Source organism: Cupressus sempervirens, chromosome 4, assembly GCF_028749045.1.
Source record: "Cupressus sempervirens isolate cs-2001-9-10 chromosome 4, ASM2874904v1, whole genome shotgun sequence".
NCBI lineage: Eukaryota > Viridiplantae > Streptophyta > Pinopsida > Cupressales > Cupressaceae > Cupressus > Cupressus sempervirens.
Window position 1 is genome coordinate 142212431 of NC_143121.1, and position 21608 is coordinate 142234038.

General features: G+C 33.9%; 1 protein-coding gene across 1 annotated transcript; it reads left to right on the top strand.

The window, feature by feature from the left end:
* Positions 1-4648: 4648 nt before the first annotated feature.
* SIP1A (small and basic intrinsic protein 1A) lies at positions 4649-20970 on the top strand. Its single transcript, XM_089824642.1, has 3 exons — positions 4649-5004; positions 19414-19686; positions 20432-20970. Exons 1-3 carry the CDS (start codon positions 4714-4716, stop codon positions 20582-20584), a joined length of 717 nt encoding a protein of 238 aa, XP_089680768.1. The 5' UTR covers positions 4649-4713; the 3' UTR covers positions 20585-20970.
* The last annotated feature ends 638 nt before the right edge of the window (positions 20971-21608 follow it).

Sequence of the window (21608 nt, forward strand, 5' to 3'; positions counted from 1 at the left end):
CTCGACTGAGGTTAAGAATTTAAGTTTTGACCTGGCAAAAACATAATGAGTCACACTATTGCAGTGGTTAATAGAGAAAAGCAAGTAGTAACTGTGAAACAACAATCACTGTTAAGGATGATTTTCGCACTACTAGCAAACTTGACACAACACATAGATCTAAGAAGATGAAAATAAATATTCAAGATGAGAAAATAACATGCAAAAATTAATGAATAGAAAGAAGAGGTAAGAACATAAATATTTCATTAATGGAAGGCAATATTGCAAAGCATAGTGTTACTAACAAATACAAATAGGGAAGAACCTCTAAGACATATTTACAACTAGCTTTTATAGGGTTCAAGCATAACTCTGATATTATATTGAGTTCCAACTCCAACCAAGTAGAGTTGAGATTGTAGAGAAGCAATAACTATTGATTAGAAGAAATCATGATCAGATGCACGTCCCTATGTTGGAATATTTGATCTTTACGTGTAGATATGGTTCAGAATAGATAAAAGTGACGACCATCATCATTCTGGTTGGATAGATGGATAAACCAGGCAGCCGGAGGAATGGGACTGCATTGAATAAGCATGGAGAACACTCAAAAGCGGCTGCAAGTGATCAAAAGGATCTGATTTGCCATTAAAGAGTTGCTTCTTTACTTCTCAACATGCCAAGTCAAAAGGAGTCAACCATCTGAACTCGCCATGTGGCCCAATGCCCTTGAAGTATCCTGCCATCTCACCCAACGATCTATTTTATGTTGACCCTACATCTCCTTCTCCTTTTTCCTTCAAAGAGTAGTTAGGTGCACCCTAATTGTAAGTAAGTTGACCTTCTCATGAGATTCGACCTCAGAGTGCAAGTCCCACACTTGGAGGTCGTTTCCATGTTACACGAGGTCGCTTGAGGGTCATACCTCAAGCAAGGGTGCAGACTTATGTGTCAACGGTAAATTTATAAAAAGGAACTAAAGAAAAGAATCTGTATCTCTGAAGGTTTGTTCATCAAGGAGCAAAAAAATGAAAGAGGAAAAGGAAATTGTTATAGTATATAGATGAGTTACATCTTTTAGTTTTCCTAGTATTTCAAATTGAATTTTATGATCTTCAAATTTGACAAATTTATGAATATATTGTATAGTTCTAACCTCATGTTGAAATTACGATTCTAAAGTAATTGGATTGATTCTTACACTTGCATAATTACATAGTATTTAAGGACAGACTTGAATGTCCCCTTTCTAAAATAAGATTTAATGACAATAGATATAAAAATATTATATTTTCTTTTTGATTGATAAGAGGCCGAAGCCAAAATTAATTATTATATATATATTTTTTAATTAATTCTTATTTAACTCAAATAGATTCTAACCCAAGACCTCTTAGATAAGAAATTTACAATTTATCATTGTGTTATAGTCTCTTGCTTGAAATAAAAATATAATATTAAATAATACTATTTATTTCTAAATAATAAACTATCATATAATAATATATTATCATCATATATTACATTTGATATTTATATGTATACTTTTTAAAATATCCACACATACATTGTTGATTTCGAAGTCTTCTTAATTTTTTTAACACATAAATAACACCAAAACATAAACCCTATAAAGCACACACATACCTTACTTAAAAGTATAGTTTCAACAACCTAAATTTCCTAATGCATGGCAAACCCATTTTCTTCTTACTCAACAACTTTGTTCCTACTTAATAAGCATACCTACCATTCATTCCATCATAGTTCGTTGAGAGTTAGCTTCACACATTCGTCACAACTTGTGAATGTATCATGTCCTCAAAGATTCCACAAAGTCCGGCTTGGCTTAAATTGTACATTTTAAATATAGCTCATTGTCTTTTTCATATATCAGGTAAAATGTACATCTTATAATTTTATTCTGTTTTGGGAGACTTTTAGAAAAAGACGGTGAACATGGATGGGACGTATAATACGGCAAGATTCCCATCACTTACGGAATCTGGCAACCATGTCATTTTCTGTCTAGCCGTAGTTTTTTATTTTTATTCTTTTTTTAAGAGTTTTTTTTTTTTAACGAATTATTGGGGTTACAAAATAGTGGTGTATATCTTTTTAATTAAAAGTTTTTCCATTTTAAAAAGTCATCTTGTAAATTAACACAGTTTTTTATTTTGGAAAAACTTAAGTAATTATATGAATGGTGCAACTTTAGTAATATATGATTATTGAAGCATTTGTACTTTAGTATTGGATGAATTATGTTTTTCTTATTGTCAAAGTAAATTGATAATCATATAAACATAATAATATAAAATATATTTAGAATGACGTTTTAAAATGACTATACTTTGACCCTTCTATGTATCATAGATTCCGGAACATTTATCTTACAAGAGAGCAATATATACAAGTAGCCAAGTCACATTTGAAAACAACTAAAATTGTCAAAATCTAATGTTAAATGTGTTTGAGTGAGTTTAATTTTGAACTATTAGTAGATTAGTTTATAATCTATTTATCAATTATAATAAATTGTTTTTTATTAATAAAAAGTAGTAAGGTTTATATATCAATTTATTTATATAATTTATTATGGAAACCATTTTTCTCAATGATATGATTGACTCATTTAATTAGGTCTATTTTTGGATGTTTTATTAATATTCAATATTTCTTTATAAATTTACTTTTAATTACTTTTATTTTTTTAAAGATTAGCTTTCAAAATATATGATATTTTCTTTAATACTTTGTTATAAATAATACCTGGTTATTTCACAAAATACACATCTCATCTCAAAAAATGAAATCAAAATATAAAGTCAACTTATATTTTATTATTTTATAGTACTAAAACTATATATAATATATAATATTTTTTATTATTATATTTTTTTTTCATCTTTCGTTTATTATATCAATTTATTATTATAATATTAAATAGATATTTCTATACGACATTTGTCATATTTGTCGAGACACATAGTATTGCAATCACTTGTGCATAACTAGCATAACTTTAATTTCTCCTATTTCAACTAATGAAATGTAAGTATTTTTATAATTAATTTAATCATTTCATTTTTTCTAACATTTATATTTCAAATCTTAATTTATAAAATCATGAAAAACATTTTACTTTAGCTTGATTGGCTTATATATTTTGAGTCTTATAGGAGCACATTTTCGGAACCACTACCCCTATATTTATGAAATATATATAAAATATCAAGCACATAAGACATATATGAAACCCATAAAACTTATCCAATAATATTTTAGCTATAATAGTTACATATTATAAATTATTATTTTTAATATTAGAAACTATTATTTTACACATATTTAAAAATTTATATAGTTTGAATGATAATTGTTTGTTATCTTAATAATTTAAACAAAATAAAGTGAATTCTAACATTACACTATTTTTATTTCAAATTATAATTTTTTTATTAGAAATTATTATTCTTCAAATATTTAAATATATATAAAATAGTTTTTAATCTTAAACAAATATTGATTAAATTATATTAAATTACATTAAATTACCATTACAACTCATTATTTTCTAACTAATTGATTTTTATTCTTAAACTATTATAAGTTACCTCAACTCACTATTTTCTACATGATAATTGTTTATATGCACTTTCAAAGTCTATACCCAATCTCAAATATCAAAGACCATAAATAAGATATGTTAAAGTTATAATAAAAACCATAATCCCTCTTTCCTATGTTTTTAAACATTTCATTTACAAATTAATTTGATTAACAGTTTATTAAACATATTAAACACAGAGGTCAAATTTCCACAATCCATTAAAGTTGTTGGTAATTACTTCTGGACTAGATTGTGTTGATGATGGTAAAAATTTCAACACAATCTAATCCATAACAATTACCAACAACTTATTAAACATTTATATTATCCAAAAGATCTATATGACTGATTTTAAAACATATTTTTATTATTTGAATTATTTATTTTTAATAATAAATTATTTTTTACATTGTTGTTGTTATTTTGAGACTTAACGCTCATTACATCTATTAAGTCTTCTCGAAAAATAAGTATTGATCTATGTATACATAATCTTTTAGAAACCGAAGTCTTCTAATATTGAAAAATACAGAAACTTGTCAACTGACCGCAACATTATAAAGGATGATGTCAAAATTGTAAATCAACACGAATAAAAAAAATAAAAATAAAATTATATATATATTACATTTAAAGAAAATTAAGACTTTTAAGTATTCATTTCAACTTGAGTTGGCCTAGTGGTGGAGAACTTGTCCTCTTGAAAAGAGGTCACAAGTTCAAATCCCACTGAGGGTAGGGTATGTAGCCTCATTTGTAGCGCCAAGCGCCTCTTGAAAAAGAGTACGAGGTAGTCCCGACTATGTATATATCTTCGTTTGTAGCGCCAAGCGCCTCTCGAAAAAGAATACGAGATAGTCCCAACTATGTATATATCCAAAAATAACCGAAAATTCCCAAAAATTCATGCTGGAATTTAGTTTTATTAAAAATCCGCACGTTTTTGGGTTAACATCATATTTTTATTGTGATGTGAATATTTTTATGATTCGTTTTTGAGCCAATACCAACTTTTGGTTTTTGAGCCAATACCAACTGCCACAGAACCTCACTTCTTTTCCTTAGGTCGTCCGTTCGAATCCTCTCTGTGACCAGTACTTCTCAGTCACAAGAATATGGGGATGGTAACGCTTGCGATCGGGGATGCAGTAATAACATTTTTGTGGGTGTTTTTCGTATCATGTTTGGGGGCAGGGACTTCCGTGATAGCCTCGTATTTTGATGTGGATGGACCATGGAAGCTGGTTATAACCATTGTTCTGTTGGTTGTGTTGGTCTTTCTCTTTTCTTCTTTGGGGGAAGCTATGGGAGGAGCTAGCTGGAATCCTACTGTATTGACTGCTGGCTTTGCCTTGGGTGCCGGCAATGATAGCTTGATTAGCATGGCTATCAGGTTTCCTGCTCAGGTATGGAATTAAAATATTTTGTTTTATTTAAAATTGTGTGGGTTTAATGATCTCTTTTGGGTTAAATTTCTGCCTAGGTTTCGTTTCCTTTGACTGATTCGGGATTGATGCAGTTAAAACTGAGCTTGAATGTAGGAATAATGAGCTTCTTTTGTGTTGTTTGAGTTGGAATTGGTGTATTTGATGGTAAGCTCTGACGTAGGAATTGGGTTTCAGTTGTATTGATTTAGTCGGAACGGGTGTAATTTGGTAATTGAGCTTTAATGAACGAATTGATTTACTTTTGTTTTGGTTGATTTGGCATTTAGTTTAGGTCTTAATGAGTTTTATTTTTGGAATTGGGTTTTTATCGACTTGATTGCAGTGGTGAAATTGATAGTGGAGTTAGATATAATTTGAGAACTCTATGAGATGGTTTGTTGATTGATTCGGGATTGGTGCAGTTGAGACTGAGCTTTTGAGTAGCAATACGGCTAATTTTGTGTCGTTAGAATTGGAATTGGTGTATTTAGTGGTAATCTCTGATGTCGGAATTGGGTTTCATTTGTATTACTATTATTTAGTCCTAATGGGTGTAATTTGGTAATTGAGTTCTAATATAGGAATTGGTTTACTTTTGTTTTGGTGGATTTGCGATCTTGTTTAGTTGGTAATGAATTTTATCTGTGGAATTGGGTTTCTACCGACTTGATTGGCCTGGTGAATTTGGTAGTGGGATTAGATTTAAAATGATAAATCTATAAGATAGCCTGTTGTGATGGGTTTTTGTTATCTGTGGTTTTTAGCAATAATGTTTGTATCACCTACCATGTTTTGGCTTGCAGTCCTGGAGAGTCCTTCTATCTCCACGCCATTACAATGCCCTGGTCTCTCACAATATGTGGCTTGCCCTCTGATGGAGAATGCCCAATAGTTAGCTTTGAAATTGGGCATTGTAATAAGTGCGAGTTAACATCTTACCCTTGAGCCCTTCAGCCTTGCCAGCGTTCAATAACTTTTGGCCAGGGTGATTCCCCTTGCTATTAAGTGCAATCTCTGAGTCTGCTGAAGAATTTCAGCTCAGAGAATAGCTTTAAACAGACACATCCTAATAAATGTATGTAATTCTATCCCCTGAGCCACGCCAGTGCAACCTTAATTCTTTATTGTGGCCAGGTACTGGAAAATGACAAGTTGTACGATCCATGTTGGTATTGTTGTTTTGCCTCTTGGTGCGTGAGTGATTTCACTGAGAATAAATGTGACCTCGGTGTTTAAACAGTTATCGAAACTATTGTACTGTTACCTTAAATAGGTTTTTGGTGATAACTACCATGATTAGGTGCAATTTTCATGTTACCATGATTACCTGGCTTTTGAAACTTCAACAGACATCTTATATCTTTTTAAGTTATGTGTGAACCTACTTGGCCTTACACCTTTCTATACCACAGCATTGCCCCAGATAAAGAATTTCTTTGCCATTGAGCTCTAAGCAAAATTTCTTTGATGAGCATGGGTTTGTGTCTCTTCCCTGTGGCTCATCAGCTTACGATCAAATCTTTATTATGACAGCTAGTAGAAAATGACAGTCTGTATGATCCTTCGGTTGAAATTGATTAGTACCTCCACGAGATTATGTCATTGTTTTAGGCAATATTTTTAGTGGAAAACTAATGTTTTGACAATAAATGTGAGGTGGGTATCTGTAGGTTGAGACTATTTAGCCTTTGCTGTTACCATTGCTAGAATGATTTGTACCATAGTTTTGATATTCGCTGAGTACTGGATATAATTTTTTGTGTTGAGTTTTTTCAAAGTACATCTGCAATTCGCTACTGCCTAGTTTTTGGCAATTTTCTGCCGAATTTCCATCAAGCTGGAGCTGAATACTTGGCATGTCTGTGTGATATACTTGGTCTGTGTGAAAAACAGAGTTTGTTAATAAAACAGCAGTTTTCACATTCAAAAAATATGCTGTTTTTCACTCTTATAAACACTCCATGCCCAATGGGAAAGATTATTCCACCATTTTAGGATTCTTGTGCGAATTGGAGTGAAAACATATAGTTTTTTGCCTTTAAATTATATTAATAGTATCCAACATGAAGCTTTGTGTGGTCTCGAAGGCCTTAATTTGGGCCTGATGGCTGTTCCCCCCTTGGGGGCACTATCTTCAACTGCCAGTTGATTGATAAGTAGGAGATATTTTTCCACAGCAAGTCAAATTGTGATATTGCTATCAGGATTTAACTGTGTAGTTTTTGAGTCAAACTCATTGACTCATGTTTTATGAGTTGTGATTCACACAAATCCATCTCATGACAATAAATGGAACACTTAGCATTCATTGGATCTAGGTGATGCTCACAGAGGTGAAGCACCTGGACTTCCCGGGAGGTCACCCATCTCAGTACTACTCCAGGTCAAGTGCGCTAAACCATGGAGTCCATGGTTAAACCCACTCTGCTTGCAACCCCATTTGCTAATTGAATGGATACATTTTGTAACTGCATTTCATATAAAGTCATATAATTTTAGAAAAAAAATTGAGTTTTTTCTAAGTTTCCGAGTCTTGTTAAGTTGGAAATTTGCAGTATGCAGAAATAGATTTGAGTCCAGGTATACAAACTATTATTCCTATCATAAATGGGTCCAATTTTAAGTTCATTGATTGACTACTCTCTGCTAATGGTGCATGTCTGTCTCTTGGAGAATCTCTCCTTAGCTGACCTTTGAGCTTGAGAGTCATGGAGTATTCGCTACTCATCCTTCACATTTGCTTATGGCAATCGGGTCCCATCTATAATTTCTTTTGCTGAAAGATATCCTGACAGACACATTTTGAATCGAGGCTTCCTAATAATTGTGGGTTAGTGATGAGCCACAAGCCTTACCAGCAACAAACCAAATCCATTCTCGATTCTCTCATAGTTGTACACTGTACAGTTGTACTACATGTTTGCTTATCATACCCAAGTTTTATATATCCAGTGCTATTGCACAATTAAAATTGCTCTATGGGATCTTGATATGCAAGTTCTCTCATTCTCCTGTCATTTGTTGCACTGAATGCCTTCGACCTTATCTTGCGTTATCTCACATTTTAGCTCATGGCAATTGGGTTTTGTGTAGAACTTCTTTGCTGGAAAACTTCTTTACCTATGAGTTTTGAACTGGATCTTCCTTATCCAGTTCAAAATCAAATTCATTAGTGAGTTTTTGCTGATTGAACTGGTCTTTGGAATCTTGTTATGCCAGTTCTGTTATCTTTGTTTCATTTGGTTTGATCTAGACCTATAAACACAATCTTCCTCTTTAATTCAAGTTGGATTCTTCTTTTTCCCACAAGGAGTATGACAACTGTTCCATCTGTTTTTATAAGGTTGTCTATGCTTTTAAGATATAATTCAGGATTATTTTGGCAGTATCTGTTGCTGCTGTTTACTGTTTGTCAAGGATTGTTATCTCATCCAAACCATCTGCATCTTCTTTTCTTCAAATTTGGTTTATTTTCCATAAAAGTAATGAGAACACATTTATGTTTTGTTTCTCATGGGCATTTGTCCTGTTCTGCCCCAATTCTATCTTATCATGTGATTCCTTTGATGTCATTTGGTCTTTGTGTAAGAATTGGTGCCCTAGCATTTTTACTATTTTCATTTGGTTACAAGTTCAAGATATTATGTTTATTTGTTTGAACTCTGCTTTGTTTGTACTTTTGTCAGTTACTTCAAACTTCCACTGACAACAATCATATTTTCATTGTTTTGGGGAAATATTGTTACGATTCGATACCACTTGTTGCAATTGATGTGGATTCATATAATCGGAACACATTATGTTTACTAGAAGATTTGTTTTTCTGGAGAATTTTGCATTCTTATTACTTGAAAGTGACAAATGGGGGCAATTTCCCATTCTAGAGAGTAGTCAATCTGACTCGATACATTTAAAACACTAGATTAAGATATATTTATAATCTTATTCTCATAGCCGAAAATAGGTGGATAGAATTCAAGACCACTGCTCTTTGGAATGGAGGAGAATGTATATAACTACACCTGTAATGATCTTACTTGGCTCATGAAAAGTAACTTTATAAAACAGCACTATTAAAGTCTTCAGTACAATATTTTTGTTTTCTGTACTCAGTTTATTGTATATTCAGCTAGAAAATTTTAGCTATAGGATCTTTTCCATCCAAAGTAGAAAGGTAAAAGTGACAGTTAATCAGGCTCTTTTGTCTATATGGAACAGGAAAAGGCACTGTAGCTATTGACTTCCCACAGTACGGCCAAGCAAGTCCTATGTTTTTACTGAAAAGACCACATATTTTTACAAGTTTGCATTGAGGTCATCATTTTTCAAGAATTGAGTATATGTTTGCATCTTGCCTCATACTTTGGCTCAAAATCTCAAGGAAAACAATCCATAAGAGATCTTTTGTATGCTAATTTGCTTAGTTTTTAAGTTTCATTTCAGTTTTAGTTCAATTAGTGCAGAGTGGCTATTGTCAAGTTATAGTTTTAGCCTAAAGAAATGCTTACTCTGAAACCCGAATTGGGAACCTCTTTTGTTGACCCATTGCCTACAGGTGTATATCCTATTGCATTCTTATTTATATCCATGTAATCAAACTATGATATATGTGTAGATTTGGCTTCCAAGTTTAAGGGAGATTCAAATGTAGGTAGACAACCCTTTTCAAGGTATTTCTTACTTGAAACAATTTTTGGTCTGCTGCTACCCACTTTGTGATGGCCTATTTTTATTATTTAGTTTTATTTTGTTGTAATTTCATTTTGTGACTTAGATTCTCAAGTTTTTGGTTATACTTCAATTTACTATACAATAATAAGTAGTTTGATTGAGGATTTGTTTGAGGAGATCCCTTTGCTTTCTTCAAAACTAGTTGATTTTTCATGGTCAATTACACGTCATTCATTGTTTGTTCCATCACAAGTTAGAGGTTCATTTTTTGTTTTCTAATTATATAAGCTATATTCATTACTGGAGTCTCTAAATATATCTAACCACTGTGAATTCAGAATATAGTTTCATTCATTAGTAAAGTAAGAAAAATAACTAGGCTTAATAATATATCTTCTATTTAATAGGAAAGATCTGTTAAAATAATTTCAATCCACAAGGCCTGTATATATTTATAATATATAGTGCTTAACAAAAATAAAAATAAAAATTATACAAGGAATAATATATGAAGCTTACTCATACATATTTTGATGTATGCATTCTTGAGAGTGAATTATGTGGAAACCCTAATTTTGCAATAATTTCCTCAGATTGCCTGTTAATTTCCAAATTTTGCAACAGCAATTTTTTTGTCTTTTTAAGAGATGAGAAAATTTGCTTTAAAGGAGCTCCCATATTGGGGTCACCTCGTAGACCCATTCTCACATGATTAAAGTTTCAACTTTTAAGGGATGGTCTTAGATAAATTTCTATGGTTTGGGGTACTTGCATTGTCAACCAGTGATTCCTGAGATCATTAGAAACAGGTGTAAATGAATTTGGAACATACTAAGGATACCTGGACAACAAAATGAACACAAATATGTAACATGAATATCATAAGATGTGCAATCTCTACCATTATTGTTATCAGTTGTTTGGAGGCAAATGTAGTGTTCAGGGTTTTTTTTTAGGTTGATTGATCAATCCATTGGTTAAAAAAAGAAAAAAAGAAAACTGGCATTGTTAGGTGTGGTTTTCCCTGGGTAATTATTGATTAATTTGCTTTCATTGGAAACCCCCAAAAAAATACCTGGTGTAGGACACAAATCTAAGAAATGACCATAATTCTCAAAATGCAAATTTCTGTAAGAGATGTTTGCAGCAGGCATGGACACTGCTTGGCATCTATTTAAAGCCTAAACAGATGTCTCCTGCTACAGAATTGCTAAATAGAACTGGAAGTAAATGAAATATTATAAGTTTTAAACTACTTAACCAATTTGTTGCTTTTACACCCAGATTGTGGTCCAGTTCACACCTGGATTGGCTGCGGATCCTGATACACTGTGGCCCTGAAACGCCCACTTTCGGTTTGTTCATGTATGCCCTGCAACATGCCTGGCCAAACCCAGATTGGCTTTTAGTATAAGGCTTTTAAAGGCTAATTGATTTAATAACATGTAACAATAATAATATTTCCTTTTTAAATTTCTGTATTCTAGGAAATTACATAGAATGTTTAACAAAATATCAAAAGATGCAATATGAGACAAATACTTGTGTGGAGGTTTCCCTTCCAAGTAAATATCCACGAGTAAGAGCAAGAACTGCTTCTAAACATTTTGGAACACTTTATGAAGAGTCATGTGTTCACTCACTCTAGAATATTGAAACTGTTGATTCCTCATTTATATAACATGCTACAGTTTGTTGAGAAATATATAGGCTTTAATACCAAAGGTTGGGAATTTTCAATCTCTATCCAAATAATCAATCTATGACTACGAGATTCAAGGTTTGGACTACTACAATATGAAATATGGAACTTGTCAGCAAATCTAAAACTAAAAAATACTTTTGTTGATTTCTTGTGCTCATTTACTACAGGCAATGATTTACCCTCCCAACCATAGATAATCCATGATCGTCTCCCCGAAGCAGTGCACATGCCATCTACTTAATAAAGCAGACCATATTTTTCCATCTATTTCAAGAGAGGAAGATTTATCTTTCTTTGTACCAAACAAATGGGATTCACAAAGGGATGCCACACTTCCAAAGTTTGGGCTTCCAGTTAATTAAATATAATAATTATTATATTATTTTACATATATATTATAATATCATATAATAATAATTTTATAGTTAATGATATGATAATTTTAATTATAATACAATAATATAATTTTATATTATTAATTACAACCTTTATGTTATTTCTGTCAACCTGAAGGAATCCGACCATAGCTACTATAACTTTAATACTCCCTTTTATCTAGGGAGGAATTCTTCTGAACAACCATGTCACATGGTAACAACCATTCTAGCTGCTCCCAGAGGATGGGTCTGTCATGGCTACAACCATTGATGAAAATCAAATAAAACATAAGTGCTTATTGTCATGTTAACACGATGTTCACTATAGCTACTCCTAGACGGTGAATAGGCACAATCATGGAATGTCTTCGATGACATCCACCATACCTACTTGCAGAGGGTGGATTCATCATGCCTACTCACAGAGGATAGAAAAAGGTCTTACGCCTCAAACTTCTCCAAGAGAAGAGTGTATTACCACCTTGCCTACTTGTAGAGGGTGGGTTCTACCATATCTACTCGCAGAGGGTAGGCAGTGCGGGCTTGCACCTCAGATTTCTTCCAGAGAACAATGAATTACCACCTTGGTTCCACCATAGCTACTCATAGAGGGTGGACAATGAGGGCTTGCACCGCAGACTTCTCTCAGAGAAGAATACATTACCACCTTGCCTACTCGCAGATGGGTGGCTCCACCATACCTACTCGTAGAGGGTTGTTCCACCATACCTACTTGTAGAGGTGGACAATATATCTCAATGCATTATTGATGTTGAGACTCCCTCTTAGCCAGAGCTTCATTCTCCATAATTCCAAGTTTCTCTTGGAAGTACGCAAACTTTACTTGAGCAAGAGACTTGGTGAGAACATCTTCTGTCTAATCATCAGTGCTAATGAACCTCAACTGAATAGCATTCCTTTGCACCATATCTCTAATATGATCTTCACATGCTTTGATATGTCATGAAATACAAGATTGTGGTCTGCATTAGTCTCAAACTCACCAAGTATACATCTATCAGGAATATCACAAACTAGAAGTTAGCATAAATGTCTTTAGCCTACACACATGGAACTCCATCCCATGCTACATAATCCTCCGATTGCTACAGTTTCTTGATCACTAGAGAAACCATTTTGACATGTTCTTCTCCCACTAAATCAATATGACCAAGATCCTTGAAGCAGATCCTCTAGCTGCTCCCTTTGTCACGAAAGCATACACTGGTCACATTGGTCCCAATCATGGAAGATATCTTGCTCCAAGAGACTCTCATAATCTGGTATGATCCAGATATGGCTGAAAGTACTAGATCAAAGAGCATCTTGACTTAACACCAACACCAGATTAGTGTAAAAGAAGTCCACCGCAAGTCCTGTGGACACTCCGACCACAGGTGCCACCATGGCCAGTCACATTTTGTCCTCACTGGTGCATTGACTCGCTGACTTACTCTTTCAATTGCATCCACGTCTGCTACCTTGCTGCCATCATGCTAACCACAACCCCCAAAGTAACAGACCCTTAATACTCCTTCAATATTTAATATTTATTAAGAGATTTGAAGTCTTCAGATTCCAGTGCAAAACCCAATTTTCATGAAGATTATTGACACCCTGGAAAAGCTGCAGCATGAGTCATTTGACTTCACTAGTGCTGAAAGGATGTTTCATCATGCCTATAAAATCCTTAAGATCATGCTCATCATCAGAAACTCAATTTCGATTTTCACCATTACACAATGTTTCACAGCTACGGCAACTGCCAGAGCATACACAACACACTAGCCGATCTTTGTCCTATTGCTCATTCTAATTTCATCTAATATTATTGAGCCTTATAAGATGGGTAGTCTATAGGGACACCAAGTGTTGTTTTCTCTTCAACATATACGCAACATCTAGTTCTTCAATGTCAACCCAAAACAGTAACTCAGATTGTTGCACTCCTATTCTTTAGCATTAAAGCAGTTGGTTGAATATGATATGCTAGTTACTGTATACTTAAACTCACAAAGAGATGCATGAATGCTTCACTGATATACAATAGACTAATTGCTTCTAATATCTGGTAACAGCTTGAGGTCACTGTTTACCATCTCTTTCTTGTTCCCAACTCCTTTCTGGAGACTTGTATTTATCTTTGGGAACATACAAGTATTTTTTTGTACTGAACAATTCTCTAATCACAGTATTTCTCCTCACTAAAGTAATTACTGTTATTTCATTTTATGTGCAATACTACTGTTGTTCTTAACAACGGAAGCTTGGTTCAATACTCTGACTCCAAATTCTAGCAATGGTGTTTTCATTCGATGTTACAAATAAGCACAAGGTACTTAGATTATTATCACCACTCCCATTGCAATACCAATCTTACTCAGTATACTCTTAACCCAGAATCTCATGATATTTGTAATCAAGTTTCCCCGACCTAGACTTCACTGGAATGACAGGATTTTCAGAAGCTTGGTTTGGACAACTGTTGGTTTCCCAGATGGTGGGTGTTGTTTCAACTTTCAAATATCATAAGTGGTCAACATAGACAGGGATACCCAAGGATGTGACTAGACACGGAGGAGGGAGTGACTGAATAATGTGCAGAGGTAAAAATAGTGGTGGGCGTATAAGAGGGACTCACCAAGAAGCCACTTGCACATCTCTGAAATAACAAATAAGCAGAACCGATTACTATTCAGTTGAATTTAATTCAGGTCGAGCAACCTCTCTCCTTATTTTAGGGGTTTAATGTGTGACTGCTACAAAAACAGATCTGTCGCTGCTGAAAGAAGTTGACCAAAAAAGAGTGTGTCAAAACCTTGAAGGACAACCAAGGCCAAAAATACACAAGAGGGCCAATGATGAAGCTGCTGGAAAGATCTCACCCAAGATGATAGTGGCCACAAGATAGTCCAACAACCAACCAAATACATTTGGAGAATAGAGGCGCGATGGAGCTGCAAGTTTAATACACATCGCCCACAAAGGAAATATAGAGCTCTAATGCTATGCATGGGTTCGAACAGAACCCCACAAAGAGGTATTTGGCCGTTGCGCTACTAACACTAAAAACTCTAACTGCTGGGGAATCATTGGATGTGTTGGCCCTATGAATGGCATACCAAGAGGTCGTCCCAAGCCTATGTGGGTCTTATTTTATCCGTTCAAGTGTCAAACTCATGGAAACATTGCCCAAATTTCTAATTTTCTCATGCTTTCAAATATATCGCACACAATTATTTTATTGCCTCTATGAATAACAGTCTTTGCACATAAAATGCTCAATGACAAAATTCCAGAAGCCACAACCACTCTACAACTTCCCCCCTTGAATCCACTATTCGGTTCCTCCTCTTAGATGCTTATAAAACTGAAACAATGAAGTTTGATTAAAGAATCACTTCTTAGGATGTGACAAGCACATAATTCATCTTGCCTTACAATCGAACTGCTCCCATGCCTTGTTATAGAAAATGAATCGTATCTCCAAAATATAAATCAAATAGACTTCCTGCAGAATGACTTAAGCACATTCTTTCTTTGAAATATTTCAATATTTAGTCTGCCAACATTATTGTTACGAGACCAAAAAGTCACCTAAGACCAAACATGGCCCTGATACCATGTTGATTTATTGTACTTGTTTACCATGGGCAGTGATTTGTCCTGCCAACCATAGACAATCCACGATTGTCTCCTCCAAGCATCGCATTGGCTTATTAAAGCAAATTGTATATTTTCCAACTATTTCAAGAGAGGAAGATTTATCCTCCTTTATACCAAACTAATGGGATTTATGAAGGGATGCCACACATCCAAAGTTCTGGCCCCCATTTAATTAAATATAATAATAATATATTATAATATCACATAATACTATAATTTTATATCAATGATATGATAATTATAATTATTAATTTAATCACATAATACTTGATATAATTATTATTTTTTAATCACAAGAATCAATATAATTATTGTATTACAATAATTACATTATCACAACCTTTATTATCTATGTGAGCCTAAGAAATCTAATCATAGCTACAATAACATTAACAACCTTGATGTGGGATTATTAGATCTGATGATGTTAAAAATCAGCCAACATATTATGCTTAATTACAACAATAGAAAACATAACATCGCCAAGGAAGCAGCAGTGAGGCGCAAATCAGGAACATAAGAGCATCACATAATAGGACTTACATGGAGAAACCCTTGCTGGAAAAAACTCCACCAAGAAGAGAGGCCAAACATGTATTATCTTCAAATAAATTAGACTACAATACATTCACACCCATTCTCCTCATTGCCTTCAACTTGCTGCTAACCTATGTACTTGTAAACAACCTCTTTATGTTTCAACCTGTCTTTATTCCTATAAAGTAACTCTACATTCTCTTAACTACTATGTCCAAGGAGTTATTTACATAGACATGACAAGATCTTTAACGCACCAAACAAGGCACGCAAAGATGGCTATTCATTCCAAACATTCCAACGGCTTGGATTGCCTCCATGGAATGCAAAATGACACTAGTTTTGACTTCAATACTTTCCCTCCAACTTAAGCACCCGAATTTGAAGCTATATGTTACATTAAATGCAGTAAATGACGTAATACAAGAGACACATGTTTCCTTTTCCTAGTGTTGACTTGGAGAAGCCCAACAGTCACTCATTTGCCCATTTCACTTGCCAATAACCATCCCATTCTGGATGTCCATGTGGGAAAACAAATCAAATAATTATGTTCACAAGTTATCTTGAATGTATTAGAATCAATAGTAAGAATAAACATTACAATTTATTTTCTCAAAACACCCTAAGTGCCTAGGTACACCGTCCAAGGATGTTGAAACCATGTGATATGATATGCCAATGCAAATTGAGAAGGAAAGTATATTCAACCTTAAAGGAGAGGTGTAAAGAGAAGACATAGTTTGAAGGTATAAATTGAGAGAATTAATGGAGTAGAAAGTAAGGAAGTGACTCCTTCAAAAGGTTAAAGTTGCGAAGGATAGTGACTCTTCCATAGGGTGGTTAATGTGACCATTGCAAATGGCAGACACAATGAAGACGTGTGATTCTATCCCATGATGGAAGATATAAAGGGGAGAAGGTTTCATTTGAGGACATCTAAGGGAGATCAATTTGGGAATAATATATTGTTCTCAAGTGCAACAATGATAAGTGGTGACTCAATTCATATGAAAGGTGGTGACGCTTTTACCAATAAAATATAAAGGAGAATTGATTCCAAGCATTGAAGGATCCTCTACCACTCATCACCCATGACTACTCAAAAGCAACTATCAAATCAAGCAATCCATCAATCAGAAAATCACTGTAGCAAATCAACATACATTTAGTTCATCAATATATAAAACCAACTCTTGTTATCTCATCACTCATATATCATCTAATCAATAATCTCTTAATCATCATTCACCAATACCTCAAACCCTATAATTAGTCATTGATGTAAATATCAATCATCAAACAACATTGAATACGCAAGGATTTCAAGTTATGGAAGCGGCAGACTTCAGATCAAACATCCCTTATTCTATCAGAAAATCTTATCAGTGGTGGATAGCATTTAGATCAGACTAAGAACAGCAAACTGTACTCCTTCGAGATCTGCTCTTCCCAGCATTTTATAATCTCACAACTGTCTTGTGGTATATTTAGTGTTTATGTGCTTTTGGCAATAATTATCTCTTATGTATGTGCGTTCATATAGTGAAATGTTAAGTACATGTGTCTGATAATGGAACTGTTTGAAATCCATCTTGTATGGAGGATTGGTGGTGTAAGAAGGGAGTTATAAGATGGTTATCCAAGTAGGCCACCCAGGGATGGCCACAATGGCTCCTAGGGCCAAAAGGGCTCTGTTTTCAATCTGCTCGTGGGATTAGATTGAACAACCAAGTAACACCCTTTACAATCTCCTCTTTGACTTGCAAAGATGGCTCCTGTCTTAAAGGAGATGAGGCATATATAGGGAAAGCGGATACAAGCACCCCACTAAGTAGGCAATCCCAGTGGATGTCCGTGTTGTCTACCCATTGAGGGCAAGAGGGCTCTAGTTCCAATTTGCTATTGGGCTTAGTGTGAAAATTGCTTCAGGAAGGTCTATCATGTTTCTTTCTCCTTGTCCTAATGTGTTTGCATAATATTATAGATATTATATGATGGCGATGTGTTCTTGTCTTACCCTAATAACTGGAAGTATATATATTATATATTTCTTGGGTTACAACTTCAGGATTCAAATCCAGGTTCACACTATTTGAGGAGATATAATACTTGGTGAATGTTTAAGTTGTAACCCTAACTCTAATTTGTTGCAATTGTGATTCTACTGCAAATTTGAAAGGGGATATTACATAAATCTTTGCTAATAAATGAAAAAAATTCAAAATGCCACTTGTCTGCTTTGAAAGAGAGTAGGAGTGCTTGTATATCATTTCATTCTTTATATATTTTTATTTCAAGGATCCTTTTTGGATGAGTCAATCCCTTATTAGGCATAGTTTTGACAGAATTAATATTTACGGACTTGGACAAGAAAAACTTGTTATTTAGGTCTTTACCAAAAGAAAGTGTGATTTACATATGCCTATTTAGTATTCGAATTCAAATGACATGAAGAATAAACCAGTGATAACTACTTATTCTGTGCCACTTTGGGACACTAAATGTGATGCTAAGGTTCTGCAAAAATGGAAAGTAACCCACTTGCTTTGAATTGGACTTATGCCCAATGCATTTTTATTTATTTATTTTATTTTTACTCCTAATGCATGCTTATTCTATTATTGTGCCCTTTTCAGTTTTCAGTGCAAATTTGATTCTGTAAAGTACACTAGTATGCAATTTGATAAATACAAATTCAGTCATATTTCTTCAACATAGAATATTAGGTTCATGGAAGCATGAATGTTGTTTGTTGAGCTGTAAAGTTATTGGGATTTTTTTATCAATTCAGCTATTGAATCATTCTCACATTTTCCTTATTTGGTTTCTTAGTGAGAGGATCTGCAATGCACGTTGCAGTATGCATTTTATTTCTTGATTTTACCACTGGTGCAATTTTGAGCTAGGTTTCAATTTGCAATAGGGACTATATATATATATATATATAGAATTTGCAATAGGGACTATATATGTGTGTGTGTGTGATATATCAGTGTTAATCTTCATACTTGTGGAAAAAATGAGCTTGATTAGCTTGACATACTACAAGCTGCAATTTCTATACTATTTAGGGCAATTTCTGCATTGTTTTTTCGTCAATTCAAAAAGACAATGCTTGAGTGAACTTCTTTTGGACGTTATTACTTCATGAAAGATCTCCTTTTATTGAAATACAGTGCATAATTGTCCTGTTGCACGTGACAGAATGTTATTTGCCTGTCTACAAGGACACTTTTTGCATGTATAGGCGAATCTCACTTCACTCATCTAGGTTGTCAAAATAGTTATGTGAGTGTCCAGGATATTTCTCTTTAAGGTGTTACGTCAATATCAGGTGTTTAGTTGTTCAATTAGTTTCTAGATTTCATCTTCATGATGACAAAATTAGCATTACTTCTGCTTATTTGAAAGCACTTTTCTTTTTTGCAGGCAGCTGGAGCTGTAGGTGGGGCAATGGCAATTATGGAGCTTATGCCTAAACCTTACAAGCACATGCTTGGGGGCCCTTCTGTAAAGGTTGAATTGCATACAGCAGCTATTGCAGAAGGGGTGTTGACATTTGTCATCAGTTTTCTCGTTCTTCTAATTATTATCAAAGGACCTAAAAACTCACTCTTAAAATCACTGTTGATCTCGTTAACAACTATTGTGTTAGTTCTTTCAGGTTCATCATATACTGGACCATCTATGAACCCGGCTAATGTAAGTATCAGTCTATTTATTAATTGTGACTGTCCAATGATATTGTCATTACACCTTCATCATGTCTATAGTTACTCTTCATCATATTTCTGAAATGACATGTTTTTATTTTCATCATTTGTGATTCTTCCTAATCCTCTTGACAGTCATGAGTTATGCTTTTGTAAATTAAAATTTTCATTACATGAATGTGGCGCTTATATGCCAGAGTCTATGTATGGCCTCTCTCGTCTGAAATCGGGTATGCCATGAAGAGTTTCAAGTTCGATAGGACCGTTGCACTTTGTTTTAGGTGAACCAGTATCCCTAGAAAATGACTTATTTAATTACGAGGTTGCTTCTATTTCTGGCAGATTGTATTCCACAAGAAAAATGTCAATCCACTCTCATAATCTACAATTTGGCTTTCATAACCTGTGAATTTTCTTCTTCCCCAAAAGAATGAAGCTATACCCATCTGTAACAATGAAATTTTCATTTCTACTTTTTGGACAGTTACGATCCACATCTTGCTTCTTAGATTCATTATCGTTTCAATGGTTTGAAAAAACATATGCTGAGGCTGCTGATCCTGCTCTTTAACATCAATGCACAGTTTTTCTAATTGAGTTAAACACACTGAATTTAGAGATTTTCTAGTGGGTACTAGAGTCTTATTGCATTCGTGATGATGTATTTAATTTCGTATGTTACTATGATTGCTTTAATATTTGATGTCATCCTCGTTTGGATTGCTTGCATACAGGCATTTGGCTGGGCATATGTCAACAATCGACACAATACATGGGAGCAGTTTTATGTCTATTGGATCACTCCTTTTCTTGGATCTATTTTAGCTGCATGGTTTTTTCGCTTGTTTCACTCACCTGCTTCCTCAAAGAAGGAGAAGAAAGCATAAACCTGTATCTGTCTCCATACTGACATTAGCCATATTTCCCATATTCAAGATTATTTCCCCCATTCAAGATTGAATGTGGGAAATATTGCTTCAAATAAGATCAAGAAAGAGTAGAATTCCACTTCAATTAAAGGGACTAGTTGTGGATAAAAAGCATAACTGCCTATCTAGGTTTTATTTTCTCCAAGTGAAGATCGTTCAGTTCACTGATATATATATAATTTTGAAAGTCAAAGCTACATTTCCTGATGTTACAGATATGCATGGACTTTTTTGTAGGAATTCAAGGGTTTTGGATAAACAGCATAGGTTCCCATCTAGGTTTATTTTTCTCTTTTGTATGTGAACATCTTTCAGCTCGGTAATATATCATCTTGATTGTCAAAGCTGTATTTATTGATGTTACAGAAATAAATTACGTTGTGGCATTTTAGGTTTCTTTGATGTAGTTGATTGCAATTTAATCAGAGGTTTGGTGTTGTGGTTTGTTTACATGTCCTATCTGCCACGTGCCAATTGTTTGTAGGTTTTTTTAGGAACTATGTGAAATATTTTCTATTATTGATTCTCCTAAAAGATATCCTAAAATTATACAACATCTAGAAAGATAAAAAATTTAGTATTTTTTGGTTGTTTTATCTTGTCTTTTAACAATTCGCATGTTGTAAATGAAGATTTCTATTAGGGTGCTTACCCATAAAAAGATCTATTGACAAAATGTAAAATCGGAGCCTGCCTAAAGCACTAAGGATATCAAAAGCATATTATAACTTTTCCTATCTTGAAAAAAACACAGATTTCATAGGAATAAATGGACCTACAAAGGCTGATGGATGGATTTACATTTTGTAATTTTGGGTATCACAGTTCCAAAATTGTGCATCTTCTGCAATTATATCACTCTGTCTGGCCGCATTTTCTTAAGGCATTTTGTCAAACAGTTTGCACATGATGTCTTGTGGTTGAAAAGATACACATCAATGTTTTAATTTTTAGTTTTAAAAAAGGCATATGCGCTGACACA

Coding starts and splice junctions, on each gene's coding strand:
- SIP1A (XM_089824642.1), top strand. CDS start 4,714: ATGGGGATGGTAACGCTTGCGATCGGGGATGCAGTAATAACATTTTTG. Junction 5,005..19,413: donor CTATCAGGTTTCCTGCTCAG/GTATGGAATTAA, acceptor TCTTTTTTGCAG/GCAGCTGGAGCTGTAGGTGG. Junction 19,687..20,431: donor CATCTATGAACCCGGCTAAT/GTAAGTATCAGT, acceptor GCTTGCATACAG/GCATTTGGCTGGGCATATGT.